This window comes from Trachinotus anak, unplaced genomic scaffold, assembly GCF_046630095.1.
Source record: "Trachinotus anak isolate AG129_WGS33_773 ecotype Australia unplaced genomic scaffold, CSIRO_AGI_Tana_v1 ptg000011l, whole genome shotgun sequence".
In the NCBI taxonomy this organism is placed as follows: domain Eukaryota; kingdom Metazoa; phylum Chordata; class Actinopteri; order Carangiformes; family Carangidae; genus Trachinotus; species Trachinotus anak.
Genome location: NW_027273862.1, coordinates 25,277,885 through 25,301,279, shown reverse-complemented (window position 1 = coordinate 25,301,279; position 23,395 = coordinate 25,277,885). Strand labels below are relative to the sequence as shown.

The following is a 23,395-nucleotide window of genomic DNA, read 5'->3' as shown; positions in this document are numbered from 1 at the left end:
GGGCCAAAAATAACTGCTTATTAATATTTCAAAGTACAGGCTTGATGGATTCATCTAGAACTATTTGTTCATCATTTATTAACATCTACAGGCAATTCACTAAACATTGATAATGGTTTGTTTATTCCAAATCAAGAACTCCATTATCCTTTATTCATTACTTATGAACATTTAAACATTCAGACTTGACGGTTCGGAGGGCTCTCCCTGATGAATGGCATATAATTGATAAATAAACCATTATTTAAGGATTTATTATTCCATATTCCATTTCCTGTCCCAAAACAACATTAGATTTAATCCAGTCACCAAAAGCCATCTGACACCGCTGGTCTCTGGACGTCCACAGCTTCAGGACAGTTACGTACTTTATCCTGCTGTTTATACAGCCTTGCAAGTGCCTGACAAGTCAGTGCCTCATTGAAAAAGAGTTAGACATACTGTACTTTCCAATCTTGGTTAAAGGTGCTGCACTGTGTTGTAGTAATGCACATTTACCACTAGATGACAGTGGATTTCTTTTGGCTCAGCTCCAGATGTCCTTCCTAGAAGCATTACCGTAATCTTGAATGGAAATGTGACTGAAAAAGCCGCGGAAAAAAGCCCTGACAGCATCCACTCACAACCCATCATCACTTATTCACTCAGCCTCTACCTGTTGTCCTTTGTCATGAATCCCCGGTGGAAAAACACATGGTCTTTGTTGGTGTTTCAGAGAGATGGATGACACATATCGCGTCAGGGTTGCAGGAGCAGACACCAGAGAGATATGTTAGATATAAAAACTGAGTAGCACGTACAGAAATTTTGGTTGTGCTTGAAATCTAAACAGGAATTGCATCAATATTTATATAGGACCAAATACAGTGGCAGGAGGAAGCCTCATCCTACCACTGCATCCACCCAGTCTTTCAAGTTGGGAGCTAACAACGTTATTTTTAATATTGCATTCAGTCATAGCCGCAGCGACCTGCAGTATTGAGGTATATGTAAAAATAAATAAAGAAATAACCACAACTCAGTCCATGCCATGATAAAAATGTTGTGCCTGTCTATTAGAGAAGTGGGGGGGACACAGACCTGTTTCTAGGACAGACACAAGCTGTCAATCTGTGCAGCACACTGTGTTGTTTGTGGCCACATGCTTCATTAGGAGGGACACACACTACACCAGCCTCTGGAACATGCCTTCATCTACAGGTACACACACAGGTTTGTGTTTTGGTGGCAGTTTGATGGTAGAAGTTGAAATTCTGAAATAGTAAAAGGGAGAATAAATCATTTCTGTGTAAAGTAACAAGCTGTCAGGGAGTTTCCTAAGAAGATTAAGTGGAACAGTCCTAAGAACTACGAGCTGGGACCACAACAACAACAAAGAAGGCTTTTTAAATTGCACCACTATTCTTGTTGAAGGAAAATGAAATATCTGGCACATTGTGGATCAAACTTTATAGAATAGAAAATCGAAAATTTATGACTCTCCATCTCTGATGTGATGTATCCACAGCACTGGAAAAAAAGATGTTTCACCGTCAACACTTTTGTCTGGTGTTATTTTCTCTCTGCTTATATACACTGGTTATCTGGGTTTTGCTAAGGAGCCAGTAGAGCTGCTAACCCAGAATCTCAGTGGGACAGTTTTCAAGAAGAAGTCGTCTCCTGGTCGATGCTCCAGCGTTGAGAGGCGGTTTTAATCTTCCTCACACCTGCCACGGCCACGCCAAGCTATAAATACAGAGTGGTCATAAGAGGATCCACCTGGTGTCAGTGTGAAGGAGCCGGTTGGAAAGCAAAGACTTACAGTACCTACTTAACTAGTACTCCCAGTGGTGGCAACGATAGTGAAAGGAGAGCCAGTTTTCTCATCAGTCTACAACAAACAGGTGCAGAAAAAGTCTGTTTTAATGTTTGTCTTTTTCTGTATTTCTGGGAAATCTTTGAATATTAGCACAAATGTATGCTCTTCCGGGAGAGAAGCTGATTTTCTTCGAAGTGGTAAACTGTTATTTCATGTGTAAGTGTCCTGATGTGATTTAATTTCATTGTAATTCATGTTTGGTTTTTTTTTGCAGGTTTGAAATTTGATATTTTCAAAAATCTCCTAAGTAGTTTTGAATTATGGTATTTTTTTGTTGCACTTTAAAGTTTTGTTCACCCGAAATACAAAAAGAAAAAAAAACTTTTTCTCACTTGCCTATATTGACATAGATTGCTTTGGTTTTATTCATCCAGGTTTTGAGAAGCCAAGATCAATGTCAGTACAATCAGGGAGGTGGATGGAAATTAAATTTTGCTGCTCTTTTAAAAAATCAACAAGACAAGTGTTTCCAGAATCAATGTTCCAGTCACTCAAGATAAGGCACCGAAAATGACTATTTCTTCGCTCCAGTGAAAAACTAATGACAGCAAGAGTGAGGCAGACATCTCAGCTGGATGTTTCAAAATGAGACAAATGAAATGCAAACTATCTGAAAGGATAGACACCACCAGAGGGTATATTTCTTTATTCAGGTGAACTCACCCTAAAAATGGCCCAGCAGGCCAGTCCTGCTCATTCAGCCTCTCCTTAGCTGTTAATATGTTCTGCTTGTACTCACACACTGTGAAAAGTATTCAGTCATCAACATGCCAGGCCACATTTAACACCAGATTACTGTGACTGCTTTGGGGCAGTTGCAGGTTACTCATACTTCAGTCACTGTTGCTACTGGAAGTCCCTCCCTCCAGGATTTAAAAGTGTGGAGGTGAAGTTTTATTTTGTCATCCACTTCCTCCAAGTTTTGGCAGGTGACCAAATATTTGATGCCAGGTTTTCGGCAGTTTTTCAGCAGGCATTGACGAGGTCAAAAAGGTTGAATGTTTACTGTTAGTAAATGAGGTCCACACCTCTTGGAGGAGTGTCAGCAGTAGGCAGTTAAATGGATTCACTCCATGTGGTAATTTGTAAAATGTGTGGACAAGTTTTTGTTTTTTTTCTTTTTCACATCAAGTCTCTGCGTTAAGTGCATGTAAATCAGTGACATAATGAGAGCTGCGCTGCACCAAAATGCTGTTTTTTCGGCAGGATGCTGATGTGTCTCCTGTTTCCTTCCACAGATTCTCTGCTGGATTTATCATGAGCACTGATGTCTGACCTGCTGGAGGAGGCTTTCAGCACTGAGCTACCACATCTGTAAAAATCAACAGTTGTGACATGTTGACATCTGCGTTTTCCAGGCAGCTCATCCCCAAAAGCAGACTCCGTTTTCCCCAAAGGACTTGCGTTTTTCACAAGTGAACAGGACAACTTTTGACAGCAGAAAATGGAGCCCTAATGTTGTATCACTCACACTTCACCTGCACTTGGGAAATCAGAGTGGAGCCATTTGAACGCCTCACTGAGACGCCCAAACAGTCAGGACTGCTGTGTGTGTGGATTGATGTTTCTGTGTAGAGTGTGTGCAAGTGCAGTGCAGCCTTGGATCCATCGTGGAACCACAGTCCGCCCGGGCGCCCAGCCTTCGGGCCGGAGACGCTTCAAACCAGCAACTACTCTCTGGTGCTGCTGATTCAGCTCAGCTTGCTCTCCTTCGACCTGTTTGTCAACTCCTTCAGCGAGCTGCTGAGGGCTGAACCAGCTGTCCAGCTCGTACTTTTTATGTAAGCAAGAGTTACTCACTGTTGCAACAGCCAAACATTATCTGTGGCTCAAGGGGAAAACAATTCTGAGCTAAAAATAACCTGGTTGAGTCATTAGAGATGCTGGAATGACATGAAATACAATTATCCTCTTTGTTTCTGCTGATCTCACTTTTTTTTTCTTCCCTTGTCTTCTTTTATTTGACAGCATCCAGGACATTGCCATCCTGTTTAACCTGATCATCATTCTGTTGATGCTGTTTAACACCTTCGTGTTCCAGGTCGGCCTGGTCGCCATATTGCTGGAGCGATTTAGAGCTCTGCTAATGCTCTCTGCTCTCTACCTGACCTTCAGTATCATTCTCCATTCCTGGCTTATGGTGCGTAAGAGCACAAACAGGCAAAAATACATCATATTAAAATCTACACTTGCATTGCATTTGGTGGTTTTGTTTTTTAATGCTGACAGGGTATTGTTGAAGCAAAAAATCAATAAAGAGAAAAGAAATCTCACAAATTTGATCAAATTAGGATAAAATGTGTCTGACAGAGCAACAATATTAGACTAGGAAAAATTTGCAAGCTTCAAGATTTTAAATCTGTATCTCAAGGCCCTCAATTACCACACCTTGTACAAATTTCCCATCAGTCTGGTTTTCATTTGTAAGTTAGAAGCAGTGGATCAAGAATAGTGTTTTTCACCCTTATATATTTTTTAATTAAAAGCAAAGTTTTCTATTTATTTTCAGAATCTGCGCTGGCTGAGTACCAACAGATTCATTTGGACAGACGGCCTTCAGGTTCTGTTTGTTTTCCAAAGAACTGGTAAGATGACACGTCAACACATTCTGTTTAATCCCAACCAGATGTATTTATTTTGAACGTTTTGCTTTGTTTAGATTTTAGATATTCAGAAACTATGTTAAAGAAAACAAGAGAAGAAGTCACGGCAGCTTTACAGCTTAGATTGGAGACATACTGAGTTTACGGGAAACACAAGAGAATGATATGATGAGGGAGAAAAGACTCATAAGAAAACAGGTATTTCAGTCTATCACTCTAGTTTTGATCAAGTTATCACCAGCAGACATCTCATAGTGTCCTCAGTTTTCTGTGAGTGTGTTAGTCGTCCTCTCTACCAGCAGGCTCCAGGCAGTGATCACATCATCATGTGGGTGTGATTTTCATACACGTATAAGCTCATAATTGGATAAAGGGATTTATTGTCTAGTTGTTCCCTGCAGGTGGTCATAATTTATTTGTTTCCTTGTTTTGTCTGCTACTTATTTCAAGACACACATACAGTTACTCAGTGTTGCATCATCAGATCACAAAATCTCTGTCATTATGAACCTGCATTTAGACACTGTAAACTGCTGGCCTGAGCTCAACTTCAATGGTCCTGCAGATAGTTGTAAATGCTGCTGGGTATTTCTGTTTATGCAATGTTACCATCCATGTACACACATCATGTGATATCCCTTAAGTAATCTTAAGTATTGTGAACAGAAACATAGAAGCCATTCGCTTTGGCATATGAATTATGCAAACAAAAACGAGGCATTAATATAATTCATCGCACTAATCACGTCAGACAAGGTAGTATTTGAAAGTAAAAAAGGAAGTAATCAGTATCAGTCTGAGTCACTTGGAGGGGTAGATCATGACAGGGTGCAGAAGCTGTTAAAAAGGAAAACAGGTCAGACTGTCTTAAACTGTCTTATTGAAGATTCAACAGAAATTGTGTTCTTCATTTGGTTTTTCATTGATTGCTTTGGATGTGTTGAGCTGCTGACTGCTTATTCACGGCCAGTCCACCATTAGTTATTGTTAAATATGTTCTGTATATTTTTGTTTGTGTTTATGTATGTTTACCCCCCTCACACATGTTCCTGTCCACAGCTTCTGTGTTGTACTACTACTTCTACAAGAGGACCTCAGAGTACCTGGGTGACCCTCGCCTCTATGAGGATTCACCGTGGCTGCGGGAAGTCTTTGCTCAAGTGCGACAGTGATCGCACTGCAGCAGAGCACATGATGCCATGCGGGCCAAAACCAGAGTAAAGATGGCACAATGAAAAAATAAATGGAACTGGAGAGGAAATGTTAAAAATGATACAAAGTTTAAAATCTATTCAAAGGGAAAATTGGCTACTTCAATAGTATTTTATTAAAAGTTACGGGAAATGTATTTGCAGTACATTTGCAGTCACAAAGCCAATTACATTTCAGGAGCACTAATTTGCAAATGTAAAATAAGACAAATTCTTGCCTAAAATGTATTATAAATCTATTTGACAGGGATTTATATTCCGCATAACATTTCCTTCCAATGCAGGGAGGACTGTGCCAAAATCTGGTAAGATTTATTAGAAAAGCAAGGCCAGAGCATCTCATGAGGTTGCTGTTTAGATGATAAAAAGGAATGAAAAGTGAGATAAAGTTTTTTTTTTTTTTTTCCTTAACAGTATTCTGTTGATACCAGTCACCACATGCCCTTTTTTCTTTTCTTAATGCTGTAAATTTTTGAAAAAGACTATATTGTAATTGTTTTATATACATTTGAGACCATTTGTGTTGCTTTGGGTTTGTTTGTACAGTCTATGTTGAACTGGGTTTTAACTTTATTATGGATGGCTTGGCCAGTTGTTGATTTCCAATGTCTGTGAAATCTGACCAATTGTGTGCATCTGGCGTGTTTGTGTTTCATATTCACAAAAGGTGTTAATACATACACAATAAAATGTCTTTTCACATGTTGCTCATCTGATTTAAAGCCCTGCTTAAGAGCTGGTTCCGAAGCATGGCACCAGATGACTGAAGCGCAGCTGATTCCTCAGCTCATTGTATTCTTTTATGAGCGACTCCTTCTGCAGTTTGAACTGTAAACCAAGAAAAGAGAAAACATTTTTCATGAGATGGGAGTGAAATGAAAACAGATATCTGACTTTCAAATAGGTCTTGAATGACAGTGACAAATTGAATACATTATGTTCAAATTAATGATAAATACAGAGTTGGAGATTTGTTTGTGTGAGCACAAAACAAATGAGGAAATCTCCATGAAAACATTTTCTATTCAGTTAAAAACTTATCAAATGCTACAGCAAAAATGTCTTTGTTTTTGTTTTATGAATAATATACAAAGAAATGAAAGGTTGTAGGTTTATGTGTTCACTACACAATTTTTAAATATAGATTTCAAAGCATTACTGATAATTGACAATAAAGCAATAACTTTAAAATCAAATACTTTTAAATCAGGATCAGTGATGGAACCACCAACTCACCCTTATTGCATGTTTATAAAATTGCTCTGCTTCCTCTTGTCTGCCAGACTGAGAACAGAAGGTTCATCACATAATTAGATCAGGTCTTTACGGCCCACCTGGAAACATCCAGTAGAAAACAGTGGAAAAGTGAATCTGTTTTTAACTGTGTTCCAGGTCAGGGGCTATAATGGAGGGACACAGGACACACAGGTGTGTCCTTCACTGGACCTGAGGGTTAAACTTTTCAGAATCATGGGATACTAACAATCAGAGGTTACTCAGGCTGTGCCCCCCCATGTTTGGATAAAGAAAGGCTATATGTGTTGGTTTCTTGGCTTAATAAGAGAAAGTTTCATTTATAATCTTTCATGAAATATAGACGTTAAGAGAGCTGAACTGTGACACAGCTAGTGTGTTTTCAAAGTGCCGTCATCACTCACCCTGAGGGAAATCAGAGAGAGGTAAGCCCACACCTCTGCATTCTGGTTGTTCAAATGGTTGGCCTCAGTCAAAGCATCCTCTGCTATGCGCAGCTCCTCCAGCTACACGGACAGACACACAAAAACAAACACAACCAAGGTTCACTTCCAGCAACTCTTTGTTAACCTGGGCTTTGTTCACAATAGGATTAGGACAGTGCTTAAAAACTGCAACCCTAGTGTTTTCAGATGCTGAGTGTGATCACTGTGCCCAGGGGTTACCTCTGATTGACTGCTTGACGTTATTTCTACACTTATTTTTGGGTTGACATCATTTACATTATTGCTCTGGAGATAGAGTTTTACCCGGTAATAGGCGGTGCCCAGGCCCAGCCAGGTCAGGCAGGATGGAGACTGCTCACAAGCCTGAAGGCAGACCACTTTGGCCTGCTCAAACTGAAAGTTAAAAACACAAAAAGAAGAGATTTAGTTACACTGGCTTGACAAAGATGTTTTGTAAGTACAATTATGAGCTTAATTTGAATTCAATGAGATTAAGTGTTATTTCTGCCTGGTTTCTACAGCACAGTGCTTTTTTCATGACACATACAGTTACAAATAGCAATACAATATCAATGTGAACATAGCTGTGCTGAAAACTAAAAAACTTGTCTCAGAAAACATTGTTCCTCATGACTGTTTGGCAAATTTAGCCATTTTAGAAAAACTAGACTTTACTTTGACTGGAATGCTTCATTATTTCAAATCAGAGTTTTAGTTATTCTCTGATGCATGGGAGCCCCTGCAGTAGTTGGTAAATTTTGACTGGTGAAATCTGTAGCCTTTATGGAAATGGACCACTCTCCTCCCCTGACTCATCAGCAGACACAAGGGACATGAGTAAACTGTCTGATCAGACAACTGTGAAGCTTGTCTCAATATCTGACCTTCTCCTGCTGGAGGTAGATGGATCCCAGACGGAGGAGGACAAGGTGAGAGTCTGATGGCTGCTGCAGGAAGTTCAGGCTCCGCTCATAGCTCCCCAAGGCATCACTGATTGCCCCTTGCAGGTAGTGACAGTGACCATTTAGAGCCCATGCGTCTGCATCCTGCTCACAGTGTGGACAGTGAGTCTCAGGTCAGTGTTCAGAAGAGATGCTAGTTTAATTGATGTTATTGGTTCCTTACTTTGCCACTGCTACATGGTCACATATACTATATAACTGTAACATCCCACTAAGTTCATTTGATGTCTTGTTTCCTGTTTTATTTTAAAATACTCACCTCCCTCCTTTTTCATTTTCTGCACTTGTGTTTCTCCAGCCCCTTGATCAACCACACCTGTTCCCAATAAACTTACCTGCCCCTGCTGTTCTCTGTCAACCCACCCTGTTTGTATACTCCTGTTTCTTTTGTCCCTTGCCAGATTGTCTTTGTTATACCTCATGTGAATATATAGAGTTAGTTTCTATGGTTTATGACTTTGCTTTGCCTTTTAGATTTTTGCCTCCTCTGTGCCTGTTTTTGTTTACCTGTATCAAACTGACTTTCTGTGCATAACCGTGTATTTTAAGCAGAGACACTGCCTTTTTGAACTTTACTTTCTCTTTGTTTCTCTACCTCAGAGCCTTAGTTCATTCCAGAATTGTTACAAATAACTATAATGTTATTGTAGAAACTAGGAATAGTAATGCCCTACATCCTCAGTAAAGGTTGAATAATTATAAACACAAAAAATGTTACATATTTTACCTTGAAATCTGTGATTTTTTTCAATGATCTAATCAGTATTCTAATATATATATATATATATATATATATATATATATATATATATATATAGAGAGAGAGAGAGAGAGAGAGAGAGAGAGAGAGAGAGAGAGAGAGAGAGAGAGAGAGAGAGAGAGAGAGAGTACAGTGAAATAAAATGACCATGGAGGCAAACACTCTCCTAATTGTTGTTGTCCTAAAATTATTACTTTGTCAATTTTCTCCTCTTCAGTTAATGGTGCCAATGCTGATTAATGTCATGCTTTTAGTAAATATGTGAAATATTGTAACATCGAATTCATTCGTTCAACAGGTCAGTAAATTATCATTTTGCTGCAGACAAGCAACAATAAGGTGAAAGAAGTTCATAACTCTAGCACTAGATGTGCATGTTTGTGGCTGTTTGAACACGTTTTCATTTACAGCCTGTGGATTTAAACAGCTCAGACAGTTCGCTCAGAGCAGGTACCTGATCTCTGTGAAACAGTGCCTCCTTGAGGCTTGCAGTTGCACTGCAGTACTCGGCTTTGAGCAGCTGCAGCTGGGCCAGATGAAGCAAGTAGAAGGCACTGCGACCACCGTCTGAACACAGTAGTTCCTGGGAGAGAGCATGTTCTGCCATCTGACAACAATAAAATTGTGTTAGCTGACTATCTTATCTTTCAGTGCCAGTTCCAGGGTGTCACTAGTGTCACTTCATTTCAGTCATGTTGAGAAAATATTTGTAGAGACCTGTTGGTGTTTTCAAAAATGCTCTGGGTTAGGGTCAGATTTGACCATCAGGTAGAGTAGTTACTATCATGGTAGTGGCTAATGGGTATCCAAATCAAGTGTTTGAATTTCTGAAAATGGATTTATATACTATTACATAATAAACTGTCAACTGTCCTCCAGGAGTTAACCCATCAGTAATGGTCATAAATCACTTTCGCCCACAAACTGAGGATCACGATATGACACCACAGCAGTACTGTACATTGTAGATTGTTTTTTATCCATGTTTGACTAGTGTGAGTCCAGGTGGCTTGGCAAACCACCAGCTGCTAAGTGTGTTTTCACCTGTAGTGCATTGTTCTGCAGCAGGAACTGGATAGCCTCTGTGTAAATGGTGGATGAAAATTTTGCTGATCTGGAGCTGAGACTCTGTGCTGAAGGTTCTTTGTGCATCTTTGAGTCCTCATCAACAAACTTTGGGTCTGGAAAAAAACACAGTAACATTGTCAGGTAACATCGGCTGCTCCAGGGACCCATTATATTGGACAAATTCACTTCAGAGTGCTGAGTGCACTGAGAGCCTCAGTAAGTGTATGACACACAAGCCTTATTTCCCGGTGGTTCTTGTCAACATAATGCATCTAAACACAGACTGAGATTACATTGTAACTGCATGTGAGATGTTGTATATCAATTTTTAAAATCTACATTTAAGTTTTTATGTCCTGGCAGTTGAAATTAAGTCAAACTGAAAATGCATATTTCTTGTTATTTGTGAATTTATAGTATATATCAACAATTGGAGATGTTTTGTGTGTGAATGTTGTATGTGATTACAGTGTGTTTCATCATTTCCTTCATGTAGTGTTAAAATTCAAGTTTCAGGATTGTGGAGCCATTAGAACAAAAGAGAACTGGGACCAGAAACACTTCAGGTACAAATCAAATCCCCAGTTGGTTTCTCCTAGTCACTGGCACAGATTTAATGCCAGAGTTTCCAGCATTTGTGCATTTTTGCTTGCTGCTGACATAACTGAGACATAATTACATTCAGATGAAGACACAATACTCTCTTCTTCTCTGGGTCCTCGTGCTGCACCTCACCTAGATTAACAGTGGGAGACTGACATGCAGGACTAGTTGTCTCCACTTCCTCCAGCTGGTCTTTTTCCTTCTCATTTTTCTTGTCTTTCTCTTTCTTCTCCTCATCCCTCTGTGCTTGCTTCTTTGCTTCATCTGCCTTCAGCTGCTTTCTGGCCTCCAGAAAAGCCCTCTCAGCCAGGATGGATTCGTTCTGGCTCTCATACAGTAAACCTGGACAGCAGACAATGCAACAAGAAATAAGTCTATGCTGAACATTTCCCAGCATGCATCTTTCCTAATCAGATATGAGTTTGTGGGAGCAAGTATAAATGTTATAACCAACCAAAGGTTTAATACCTGTTTAAGATTATTGTGAGGATTTTTTCTTAGAATTGCTTTAAAAATTACTCTGAATTATGAACAGGAACCAGAATAATGAATTTAAATTACCAGCTCTTAAAGACAGATTCATGTACTAACCTAAGCAGGTAAAACTTTTGAGTACATTTTTTCCACTGTCTTTAAATGAACAATAAAAGGAAAGAGGATCAAACAATTCAACTAATAAAAATACACATAGAAGATATCCGTTTATGTGTCTTGTGTAGCTTGAACTTCACATGAACCTCTGTCATACGCAACCATTACTGTCTGATATCTGATATTTGATATTTGACAAAGAGAGTAGTAGTAGCAGTCTAGAGAAAACACTATATGTTTTCTCTGTTAGCATCAGGTTCACAGGTTAAACAGCAGCAAGTCGGAACATAGACTTTCACCTCACCCAGCAGCGTCCAGGGCACCAGACTGGGTGGGTCTATGTTGGTGGCTTGCTCCAGGAAAGTCTGGGCCTCCTCATAATGCTCAAATGTTGCTGCCAAGACCCCACACATAATCAGACTGGAGAAACAAGAAAATACAGACAAACACACAAATCTTGATCTCAATTTCACACTTTCTGCCTACATCAGCTTATTTGGCAGCCTGTATAAACATAACCATTAAGTCACCTTCAGGTGAAAAGTTAGTGTGGGCTGACTCTGATTCTAACTTTTCTCTCTATATTGTTGTGATGCAAAGTGTCAGTGTCAATGTACAAAACGAAAAGTGAACTAAGATCTGTCGTTGATACCTGACAACATAATTCTCAGTAATGGATAAATAATTGTAATGTTCAGTGTTGAGCTCATGGCTCTCTTTTATGACACGTTCATGTAGCCCTACAAAGCAGGAACCACTTGTTTAAAGCTTGATATTCTGATATTTTATGTTTTTAGTGAACTGGAGCATCGCTAACCTGGGCTGGTGTGCCTGCTGGGTGGACACGGCATCGTGATAACACTCTTTAGCCTTCATGTAGTCTCCAGTCAGCATGTATAGACCCCCCCACTCAAACTTGTGGGAGGGCTCACTGGGGTGCCTCACCACTAGCTGCAGGAAAATAAACACAAAACCAGTTGCCACTCAGTTATTTCAGTATGAGTATAGACTACACTATACGTCTTTTCATCATTTATTTTGAGTGAAGAGCAGATATATTTGGAAAGGCAAGCATGTTATTATACCTCTTGATAGTACTGAGCAGCCTGCTGATAATCCCCTGTAAGCTGAGCCTCCCTGGCAAAATGTCTGAGCTGAGAAGAGCTCAACGGGATCACATCCGAGGAGTCATCATCATCTACGTCACCTGAATAAATCTGGTGAGGAGGAGAGGATGACACTGAGCATGTGTGTGTGTTTGTGTTTGTGTGCGTGTTTGTGTGTGTGTTACCTTGTTGAGAGCTATGTGCATCTCATCCACCAGGTAGACATAAAGCTTGCTGACAAAAGCCTTCAGCTCCTCAGGGTCAGTGATTGGCTCTGTCCTCTGCATCTTGTCACGTACAAGCCGCACCACTGCATGCTACACACCAGAAACGCAAACACACACACATATAACAGTAGTCAGATAGTGACAGATGAGCAACTGTCTCTGGAAAAAAACAAACAGATCCATTCCAAAACATTAGTTTCAGAGTTCCCCCAAGGTACATCAGTCCACCTGAGATATGAGCAGTTGTTCTGACCTTCATCTGTTCCTTGAAGGCAAAGTACCTCCCAGAGACATTGAGCGCTCCCATCAGCTGAACCTTCATTTGCTCCTGGCTGCAGTCTTCCAACGGTTTGCTTCTTGCTCCAAACAATTCCTTATATTGGTCTGAAACGTGGGACACCACGTTGCCTACCTGCCTGTGGAAGTCTAGCACTGCCTGCAGGAGCACACACCAGTAGAGATTAGTAAAGAAAGTAAGTAACAGTTTTAATAATTGAGCATTTGTTTCAATACTTTTTCAAGCAACATACACTGGTTCAGATGTGTTGATATATTTTATATTACTGTAATCTGAATATCTTTTGGTTTTAGACAAAATAAGCAGTTTGAAGATGTCAGCTTCTGCTTTGAGGCATTGTGACTGGCATTATTACACTTTTTTGACATTTTGTACACTGAACAATTGCTGTTTGCTATTCAGGTTTCAACTGTGAGTAGAGTGGAGACTATTTAGATGGTTGGGTAGAGGCTAGAGGAGAGAAATGTGTGTGTATCTGTTTGTGAATGTTTATATAACTGTGTCAGTGTTTTACTCTTTCTGCTCTGCTAGGACCCGCTGGAGGTGTGGGTCTGGGAGGGATCAATGCCTTCACCCTGCAGGAAACAGAAACACATCTCAGCACATTCTCACACATTCAAGTTCCACAGTTAGTCAGACACCCAAGGGGCAATAACCAAATAATAGACCAGAGCGAAATTGGGTATTTGCCTGCCATTATTACAACTGGCACCTTTAAATGAGTAAGTGAGTTCATAATGACTAGTTGGCTTCAGAAGTGTTCTGATAGCTCACAAGTATGGATAGCTCAGGGCCACAATCTAGAAGCAGTGTAACTAATAGAACCAGGTCAGTTTCAGTGACCACAGGACACTCAGCATTAATGAAACATGTTACCTTCTGGCCATTTCTTCTGGACATGTTTTGGGTACCAGTGGTTTCTCCAAGGCTATCTCAATGATGATATAAGTTCTGGCCTCCACATACATCTGTCATTAATAGGAATGAGGCGTGAATATTCTGAAGGCGTCCAAAATATGACATAACAGGAAGCATGTAAATTGTTTATATTATATTACAACATTAAGGGTGTACATTATAAGTTAAGCTTATATTTATATTGCTCCTGCTCTCACTGCATCTGTATTAAAATGCAACTACAACCACAGTTTCCAGTGAATCATGTCTACTGTAATAGCGAACAGAGTTGTACTGCTGTTTAGTGGAAACTTACATTTCCCTCTGTATTGCCATGCAGCTCAGTTTCAGTCAGGCTGTCGGCGATGTTGTCAGCTGCAGCCGTCCTGCTATGATTGACAGGTTGCTGACACGATAAAAACAAATTATATTAGAGCCCAAACCTCACAAACACTACCTGAATATCAAATTTAAAGACCTCTCGGGTTATCGTTGGTGAAACTAAAGAGAAAAACTAAAAACAGATTTCATTATCATTTTGTGAGAGGTAAAAAAAAAAAATCAAACACTGGCTTTTGCTCTGGTTGAAGAGCTTTAAAAAACTCTTAAGCACTTGTTCTTATATGATTTCCCAAGAAGCTTGAAATTCTGTTAATTAAACTTTAATGTAAAAATTAATTTCTTGTCAGAACCCTGACCATTAGGACCTTTCCAACCTTTTTGGCTGACTCCTTTGAATCCTTGGTGCCCTTGCTTCCTCCGTCCAAGTTTTTCCCGGCCTTTCCCTTGTAAGAGCCTGCAGCTGAGCTGGCTCGAGCTTTGATTTTGTTGGCTGCAGCCTTGGCCTGCTCCTTTAACACACTGACACTCTGCCTGGCCTTTAAGCACAAGATAAATAACAAAGTCACTTTAGTAGAGGCTTAACTGTAAACACACCATGAGAGCAGGTATTAGGGTTATTTAGGAGACTATTTTGAGTCAATCTATGTATCACACATGACATAGCAGGGCTGTGCAGTGCAGTGTACATCATGTACAGTGTACATCCCTGTGTGAATTTGTATGACCTTGTTCAGCAACTCAGCCTCAGAGAAGGGCTGAATGCTGTATGCTCCTCGGATGCGGCTGACTCCAGGATACAGCAGCTGCCCCATGTCCACAAATGCCACACCATGGAAGGGGATCTCTGGGTTCTCCTCAGATAGCTACACACACGAACACACACACACACAGTCATTCTGTCAGTAGACAACACTTTCTACCATCAACTTGCTGGTCTGTCACTGATCTTTCCTTCAGTTTTCAATTAACCAAACAAAGCAAGTGTTCACAAAGTGTTTCTTTCAAACTACTAAACTACAAAAGCAACACATTACCTTTGGTTAAACTTCAGGCTAGAGAGCTAACACTGAAGAATCAAGACACTACAGAGCCTATCCTTTCATAATTAAGCTCTTTCACCTGCTTGATTTCTGCTTCCTTTCCAAGCGGAGCCAATGACTTCATGATCTCCACCGGCCACAATCTGCTCTCAGTGATCCTCTGCCGGAGCCTGAAATTACAGTCAACATTGTATCTCTAACTTATATCATTTCCACAGCCAATGCAATTCACTCACGTGCTGATGATCTTCTTAAATGTTTGTTTCAGTTTCGCTGTAAGTCATAAATATTTTCCAGGCCATTATTTAACCAGTTTTCTTTACAGGGATTTGACTTTTATTCTAAGTATTAAACTTGTTAACTTCAAAGTTAAGATCGACTGATTTCCTTTCTATTCAGTCTGAAATCCATCAAACAAGGGAACCATGTTGTTAAGTATAATCTGGTATAATCCTGAAATGTGGTTATTTTGTAATAGTCCTTAAAAATCCAGCTGTGCCCCCATGAAACTGATAACTGACTTTCCCTTTCTAAAATAATCTCTTTATAGTCATGGCCAACAGGTAACATGATGGGCAGATAGAAGGAGGAGGAGAGGTGAGTTGTGTGTGTGGCTGACCTGGCAGTGCCTCCTCCATCCAGGAAGCAGCGCATCTCTGTATCCCAGATCACCCTATTCTTAGTGGTCTCTGCCACATTACGAAACTCCTGGTCCTGTAGGAACATTTAGACCTTCAGTCCTGTAACTGACTGTGTAACTGAGCCTGCCTCCATGCTGGGTCAATGTTCTAGTCTTCTCCAGTATTTGATATGCTACCAAGAGAAATTTACCTTTCCTACTTTTAATGTTTTTACGACACTTTAACTTCTCATATCATTAGTCATTAGCTAAGCCTTATATTGAATTTACCTTTACCATAAAGATTACCTCAATGTGTGGTAATGTCTATCAAATGAAAAGCATTTCTATGACAGTCCTCGTTTTCATGCAGTTCTACATATTGACTGTTAGTGACAGTAATGTGCCATACCGCAAAATCAATCAATACACCAAGACAGTCCAGCTAACCCCGCTGGCAGCAGGTGCAGGCCACATTTGCAATTACCTCTAAGCCAGTCAGCTCCCCGGCCTCCTGTTCGATGGGTTCTGCCTGGAAAAAGGCTCCTGGCATGAAGTGGTTCCCCGGTGCCAGCATGGCCTGATGAGGCCTCTTCCTCTTCCTGCCCTTTTCCTCCCTCTGCCCCCCCGCCTTCAGCTGCCCTTCACAGAACACCAGCACCTGATCTCTCTGAGAGTCAGAGGAATAGTATGGGAACAGTGTTACAATCCTTTATCCCGGAAAGATTCATACTTTAAGTTGACCTAAATGGGGCACCATGGTTTTTCTGTTTCATTTTGATTTAACACTTCGAGTACCATTGTGCAGCATGGCAATCATAGATCATCAAGGGTTAAAATGTCCTTAAACACTTGCCTAAAGCTGAACAAAAGAAGTGTAACATGATTGTCATTGGTTCTGTTCAATAAAATAGTTCAAAGTAGCTCCGTGAAACAGACACACACAGAGTAACACACACCTCTGCAGTAAGTGGGACTTCCAGGGCAGCAGTGTACGTGGAGGGAGTGGGGCCAGGGCTCAGTATCCATGCCTCAGGGACAGAGTAGGCTGCCTCTACGCTGACTTTCAGCAGGTTGGAGGCTGAAAGTTCAGCCTCAGACAGAACTGGAGCCAACACACTGACGTACACCTCCAGGGTCGACTGCTGAAGGGGATCAAATGATAAGGTACATTCATGTTTTTTTAAATAACCTGTTTAATTATATTATCCGCAAATGTCATTATGAGGTTAAAGACTATAAAATGTGGCAGAGGTTTCCTGCCTGAGCTTGTAAGTGCTTTTCCAAACACTAGTGAGAAAATATTGAGTCATTTTATATTATGTATCATGTGCATTTAAGAATTAATTTAACTACAGTTTTCAGTTCACTGTAGCCTTGTTGAGACCCATTAAGCCTTCATAAAAATACTCACCTTAAACATTGGGTGCAATAATGTCATAAGAATAATGCATTTAAATATATTTTTTCCAATTTGGCCTATTAAACATGTTCTCTTGTCTGGAATGTGTTATATTATAATGATTCTCATCTACTGCTGCCTTTCTTATGAAGACAGCACAACACTGTGCTTATTTGTTCACAAAAACTGTGATGAGACATTGATTAGATGCAACTGATATTAGAAAACAATAAAAATATAAATGCTTTCATAGCATGGTTGAAATAAAAAAGATAAGACAGAAACAGAAAAAAAAACATTTGTGGAAACAATCATGTTCATTCCTGCATCCTTATCATGTGAAACTGGCTGCATTTTTCTCTTTCTGCTTTGAAATCAAATCCTCCTCTCTGTAGCACATGTGCAGTTTACAGCACGTATTTCTGGATAATATGAGAAGATGGCAGATAAATCATAAATACATTCTTTTCCCTCTCCTCCTTTTTTCATTTCAGTTTTGGCTGGCTATAATTGATTGATTTTTTCACTACAGACAGACACATGTCAGATATCATTTTGTTCAAATATTTGTGTTTTCACTTGTAATATCACAATGCAATACCACGCAAAAATGTAGCTCTATTGATTTTGGAGTGAGCCACGGTCTTGTATACTGGGTGGTATTTGTGCTTAAGATTTTGCTTAAGCTTTGTATTTCTAATGATGAGAAAAAAATGATATAACTCCAACCAAGCTGTCCAACCTGTTCTAACAATGCAGAACAGATAACTTAAGACAGATCTGAAGAGTGGTATCAGCTTCAAGCACATACAATTATCTCTTGTCATCACATAGATAGAAGTGTAAAGTAACAGGCCATGTTTACCTTTTGCTATAAAGTGCAAATAACATTGACGCACGCAAAAATACAGAAGAAGTGAGCTCTCTGCTAGGCCCCTACTCCTGACAATAACTAAGTGATATTAATGTAGAGTTATTAACCAACCAACCTGGGAATATTGTTTGGCTGGGGGGCTGGTCACTGGATTCACTGGGACAGTGGATGAGAAGTTGCACTGACCTGAAGACAGAAGAGAAAAACATTCTAACATTGACATTCCTGCTCTGTGAGAAAAGCTCTTTAGGGTAAGATTCTGCTGTTCAGACCTCCACGGAAAGCAGCTGACATTCGGGGAGTTACACCACTTTGTCTTATTAAAATAAAATAATAAAATATATATATAAATTGTAATATAGAAACATGTAATTTCCAACAAGAGCAGCTTACCTTGCAGCAGTGGCAGCAGGTCGACCACAGCTTGGCCCAGCACCGCTGTCCTTGCCTCAATTTTCTTCTCCTCTGGCAGGACCTCTGCCAGTGTGACTGACCACAACAAAACCATTCAAAAAAAAAAAACAGTGCCGTGAAAACTGAGGACTACACAGACAGGCATAAAGATTCCAGGGCTTCTTCCAATTCTGTTTACCACCCAGTAAATTACTGCCAGTGTTATTAAAATGATTAGGAATAACTGTTTTGGTTTAAGGTAAAGTCCACACTATCCTCAATTTTTGGCAGCGTTGCACCCATGTTGGAATCAGTTGGTTGTCAGTCTGCTCTGTAAGTATGACACTGGTATAAATATTGAGAAACTAAACTCTGTGTAAGCACCAGTGTGTGGTAGAATTTGTTTGAATTCAGGGCACAACTCTCAGCTTGGTATAAATATAACATTTGTTTTACAAACTTACTTACAAACAGGCTGCCGGTCAGCAAATGTGAAATATTTTCTTTGCTAAAATAACAATATAACAGCATCATAAATTTGCTCCTCTGATATTTATGATGTAAGTATTCTTTCATTGTTTTCAGATGTGTGCCATTTCCTGTTAGTGTATCATGTGGACATAAACCACCAAGCTAAGTGTGGCTATCAAGGAAACACTGGTTAATCAAAGTTGAAACAAGAGACAGAGTGAAACGAAATGTTTGAAAAACTCAGTGTCAGATTCTGCTTAGCCCAACTGTCAATTATGTGAGCTATCAGGAGAAACATTTTTAGATTCTACTTACATATGATTGGTTTATGGGCCATGTCACTAAGAGCCTGAGTGTCACTGGGGCAGTGGAAGCTGCAGGTATAATTGTAGTCAACACGTTGCTCCACAGGGTCGAACTGCTTCTTGTCTGACTCTCCCAGCACCACTCCATCCACTTCAACTTTCAGAAAACTCTGGAAGTTCCCTGCCTTTTTTCCTTGCTAAAAAAAAGAAGAAATAGACACAAATAGAAAGTGGTGGATACTATCATTCACACACTAGCCTTCGAGTGTTGTTGATTTGTCCCTGGCCCTGACACCAGTTATTTAATTTCCAGTAGTTATCCAACATCTATTTAAAATGACACAATAAGCTTTTAATAACATTAAAGTTTGTAAAACCAATTCAGTTTGAGAAACATGTACTTGACATAATGTCAAAAGCATATACCATGAGCCTTAGCCCTTGGTATTCTGCCAAACCCTAATGATGATTGATCATTTATCTGGTTTGATGTCTCTGCAAAGTGAAAATGGCAGAGAGAAGTAAAACTGGATGCAAATACTGCTCAATAAAAATATACCGGTGGTGAACTGGACAAACACACATTGAGGTAGAGCTAGTTTTTAACTATTTTGTATACAACTGCAATTAATGATTTTTTTTTTCATTATGGCTTAATGTGCTGATTATTTTCTAAAAAATTTTAAATTAAAATGATAAAAAAAAGAAAAGTAAAGAAAAAGTAGCATATCCTCTAACTAGAGAAGCTGGAAACATGAAATAGTCTCTAGTCTTTGGTCTTTTTGCATGAAAAAAATATTTTTTATCATTATCAAATGCTAATCAATTTTCTGTTAGTTGAACAATCGGTTAATTGACTAATTGTTTCAGCATGACTTGCAGTTTCTGGTTTCATTTCTAATAAAGTATCTTATCTATAGGCTTTTCATAAATTTTCTATGCAGAAAATCTTAATTTGTAAGCAAATTAGTAATTGAAGCTGTCAAATAATTGTACTGAAGTAAAAACTGCAATTCTGCCTCTAAACTGTTGTGGAGGAGAAGCAGAAAGAGGAATAAAAAGAAAACACTCAAGCTAAGTAGAAGTTATTCCAATGTGTATTTACTGTAATACAGTGACTGAATAAAGATCTCAGTGGCAGCCAATCTTACCTCAGAATTAATAGCTTAAAACTGAACCACTGTTAACGTTAGTCAATCAACAACTATAACAACTAAATAGGTCTGAACATACCTTTCCCGGAGTGCTGCTTCAAAATGTACTTATTTAGCTAACTAAAAGGTAAAATACACATCCATAAACAACGTAAAGGCACCTCTGTTTCTTTAGTCGTTGCATTACTAGCATGTGTAGTTTAGCACTTTTGCAAACGCTGAACGGGCTTACCAGGTTATTTCCACGGATGACAGTTATTTCAATGGTTAGGTCTGTTTCTGTCGTTTCTTCAGGCGTCTCCATTGTGCCGATAAACGATAAACTTAAAAAAAAACAACACGATTTGTAGTTAGCTGTTAGCTGCCGTTGTTGTTTTATACGCGCATTGCCGTTCCCATGGCAACGGTGCCACACATGCTGGTGTGTTCAAGTACTATCTGAAACAACAGCATATTGACTAACAATATAGAAAAGACGTTTCAGGCCACCACTAAACAAACAAACAAACAAAAACAAGCAAACAAACAAGCAAATTGATAAATGGTAAGATAAGTAATGAAAGACTCAACATGATATATCCCTGTTTAAGGCAATTTATATTTAAGGCAAACTTTACTTCATTTTCAACCATGTATGTTTAGGCCTGTGGATAAATCATAAATCATCATGAATAATCAGTGATTGTTTGGTTTGTTAAAATTCAGAAATTAGTAAGAAATTCCATCAAAATTACCCTTACACCTTTAATGCTTGTCTTGTCCAATCAATTGTCTAATTCATAACGTTATTAAAAAAAATAAATTCAAATAATCAAAAGGAAAAGCAGTAAATCTTCACATCTGATAAATGGAACCATGATATGTTTGACATTTTGCTTGAAAAAAAAAACAAAAAACAAATAAATGGTTACCAATCAATTTTCTTTCAATTTGATAAGTACTGCTCTACTTGTATATATCGTTGAATAGTTTAATTTATAACAAAGCATGACATTTTATGAGGACTTACTATATTTTATAAAGTAAAAAGCAACTAAAGATGTCAGATTAATGTAGTGGAATAGAAGTTGGGTGGAAAGTAAAGTACAAATACTTAAAAATATTTACAAATGTACATCGTGTAGTTCGCTCTGCAGCCACTGCGGTGCAGGCCGTCCTCCGGGACAGAGGGGGCGCTGCAGCTGACACTCACCGCTGCCCGGTCGCCGTTAGCTCGCTGTGCTTCGTGCCTAAACGGCTCGGCTAACTACTTCCGGGAGTTTTATTATCAATGATTTTGGGACTTGTGTCAGATTAAAACACTACTCTGGTGTTTGTCTTTTGTTGTTGTGAAAAATGTCGTACAACTACGTGGTAACAGCCCAGAAGCCAACGGCGGTGAACGCCTGCATCACCGGTAAATACCCGCTGTTTGTTGTTTTTTTTTGTTTTGTTTTTTTTGCAGTTGTGCAGAGATGAAATATTTGCCCACCTGCGTGCTAGCTGAGCTCCCGCGCTACGAGTAAAGTGCCCCACACGGGCCTGTAGCTGCTGCTAGCTCTTGTTTTGCTAAGTCAAATGTTCACTTGCTACGCTAGTCGGTGTTTTTTGGCGTGCAAGTCACGGCAAACACACGTCTTTTCATCGGTTCTTCCCGGGGACCTAATGCTAGCCGCTGTGTGTAATCTGGCTATCTCGGATCTAAATGCGTTTACTCTCGGTGACAATCGTTACCGTATACCACTCAGCTTGCTCCAGATTGTGTGACACTTGCAGGCAGTCTTATGTTTATTTTTTCTGACAAGAAAATGATGATTAGAAAGCTTGTGTCGCCGTTTGATTTAACGTATAATGCGCCACCAAATAAAGGAAGGTAGAAGATGATAACGAAACCATCACCGAGTAACCTCACAGCCCATGAATAACTTGATCGCCCCATTCGCATTTTACTTCTACTTAACATTTAGCGATGATGCAGTATAACTGAGTACATTTACTGTAGTACTGTACTCAAGCTTGTACTTTACTTGGTTCGTTCCATTTATACTTCTACTCCATTAAATTTTAAAGAGAAATAATATAAATTTTACTCCACTACATTTATCTGACAGTTATTACGTACTTTAAAATTTTTTATTCATTTTTACAAAATATATGATCAGCTTATAAAATAGGACGCTTTATGATAAAGTAATAAATATATGTAAACACATTCACATTTTGTGGTCATTTTCTCATAGCGTGAATGTGTTTTTTTGCTTTTCTCTGTCTCACATTATTATATTATTATAGATTATTATAGTAAATGGAATAGATCAGGGTTTTTTAACAAATAAATTATTTACTCTTAATACATCACAGGTAAGGCTCAGGTCATTTTGATGGGAGTTTATTAGTAGTAGTTTAATTAATAGTTAAAATAGTTGTTAGTTGCCACCCTAGTCTAAGTGTCCTTGTATTTCTACACTATGTATTTATAAATGTATGGTAAATAATATTATGATTTGTCAGTATTGCATAGATCTTTTCTTCCGGCTCTCGCTTAAACAGCAGTTTAATTAACATTATATAAATGTCATTGCATCTACAGGTCACTTCACTTCCGCGGAAGACCTCAATCTGCTCATAGCCAAAAACACACGGTTGGAGATCTATGTGGTCACAGCGGAAGGGCTGAGGCCCGTCAAAGAAGTCGGCATGTATGGAAAGATTGCTGTCATGGAGCTCTTTCGGCCCAAGGTAGGTGTTGTTTGTGTGTGCAGCTGGGAACAGAGGGAAATGTTTTTCAAATTGGACTAGTTGGTGGGCTGTCAGAACTGCTGGGTACGTCTTCAATCTCCCTGAGGATCTGTTTTTGATTTTATCTGCACTGTTGACAAGTTTAACTTCAAAATCAAGTGAATGACTTCACACAGATTTATGGTCTATTTTG

General features: G+C 39.3%; 3 protein-coding genes across 8 annotated transcripts in view; 2 read left to right on the top strand and 1 right to left on the bottom strand.

Annotated features, from left to right (window-relative positions):
* Positions 1 to 675: 675 nt before the first annotated feature.
* Positions 676 to 6,374, top strand: LOC139628011 (transmembrane protein 138-like). Of its 3 annotated transcripts, none has more exons than XM_071489303.1 (5): positions 676 to 1,200; positions 3,097 to 3,639; positions 3,827 to 3,998; positions 4,368 to 4,443; positions 5,521 to 6,374. In XM_071489303.1, exons 3-5 carry the CDS (start codon positions 3,873 to 3,875, stop codon positions 5,631 to 5,633), a joined length of 315 nt encoding a protein of 104 aa, XP_071345404.1. In that variant the 5' UTR covers positions 676 to 1,200; positions 3,097 to 3,639; positions 3,827 to 3,872; the 3' UTR covers positions 5,634 to 6,374. The 3 variants fall into 3 exon arrangements, with proteins under 3 accessions (XP_071345404.1, XP_071345405.1, XP_071345403.1); XM_071489304.1 differs by having other exon boundaries at positions 676 to 1,883; XM_071489302.1 differs by having other exon boundaries at positions 676 to 2,014.
* cfap70 (cilia and flagella associated protein 70) lies at positions 4,824 to 20,896 on the bottom strand. 4 transcript variants are annotated; one of them, XM_071489285.1, is made up of 27 exons: positions 20,717 to 20,895; positions 19,341 to 19,527; positions 18,555 to 18,650; positions 18,277 to 18,347; positions 16,845 to 17,030; positions 16,373 to 16,555; positions 15,886 to 15,980; positions 15,346 to 15,436; positions 14,952 to 15,089; positions 14,601 to 14,762; positions 14,201 to 14,290; positions 13,864 to 13,955; positions 13,502 to 13,562; positions 12,943 to 13,125; positions 12,648 to 12,779; positions 12,442 to 12,573; positions 12,174 to 12,307; positions 11,661 to 11,776; positions 10,898 to 11,107; positions 10,139 to 10,275; positions 9,549 to 9,701; positions 8,257 to 8,418; positions 7,676 to 7,765; positions 7,331 to 7,432; positions 6,909 to 6,956; positions 6,354 to 6,500; positions 4,824 to 5,298 (listed from the first exon to the last, which is right to left on the bottom strand). In XM_071489285.1, exons 1-26 carry the CDS (start codon positions 20,786 to 20,788, stop codon positions 6,402 to 6,404), a joined length of 3,222 nt encoding a protein of 1,073 aa, XP_071345386.1. In that variant the 5' UTR covers positions 20,789 to 20,895; the 3' UTR covers positions 4,824 to 5,298; positions 6,354 to 6,401. The 4 variants fall into 4 exon arrangements, 3 of the variants coding, with proteins under 3 accessions (XP_071345386.1, XP_071345387.1, XP_071345385.1); XM_071489286.1 differs by lacking the exon at positions 4,824 to 5,298 and having other exon boundaries at positions 6,036 to 6,500; positions 16,845 to 17,027; positions 20,717 to 20,896; XM_071489284.1 differs by lacking the exon at positions 4,824 to 5,298 and having other exon boundaries at positions 6,036 to 6,500.
* Positions 20,897 to 21,711: 815 nt separating this feature from the next.
* The window catches only part of ddb1 (damage-specific DNA binding protein 1), a 41,541-nt gene continuing 39,857 nt past the window's right edge, over positions 21,712 to 23,395 (top strand). Inside the window, exons 1-2 of the mRNA XM_071489266.1 lie at positions 21,712 to 21,880; positions 23,054 to 23,202. Of these exons, the coding sequence (XP_071345367.1) occupies positions 21,820 to 21,880; positions 23,054 to 23,202 (210 nt within the window). The 5' untranslated portion in view covers positions 21,712 to 21,819. The remainder of the gene's footprint in view (positions 21,881 to 23,053; positions 23,203 to 23,395) is intronic.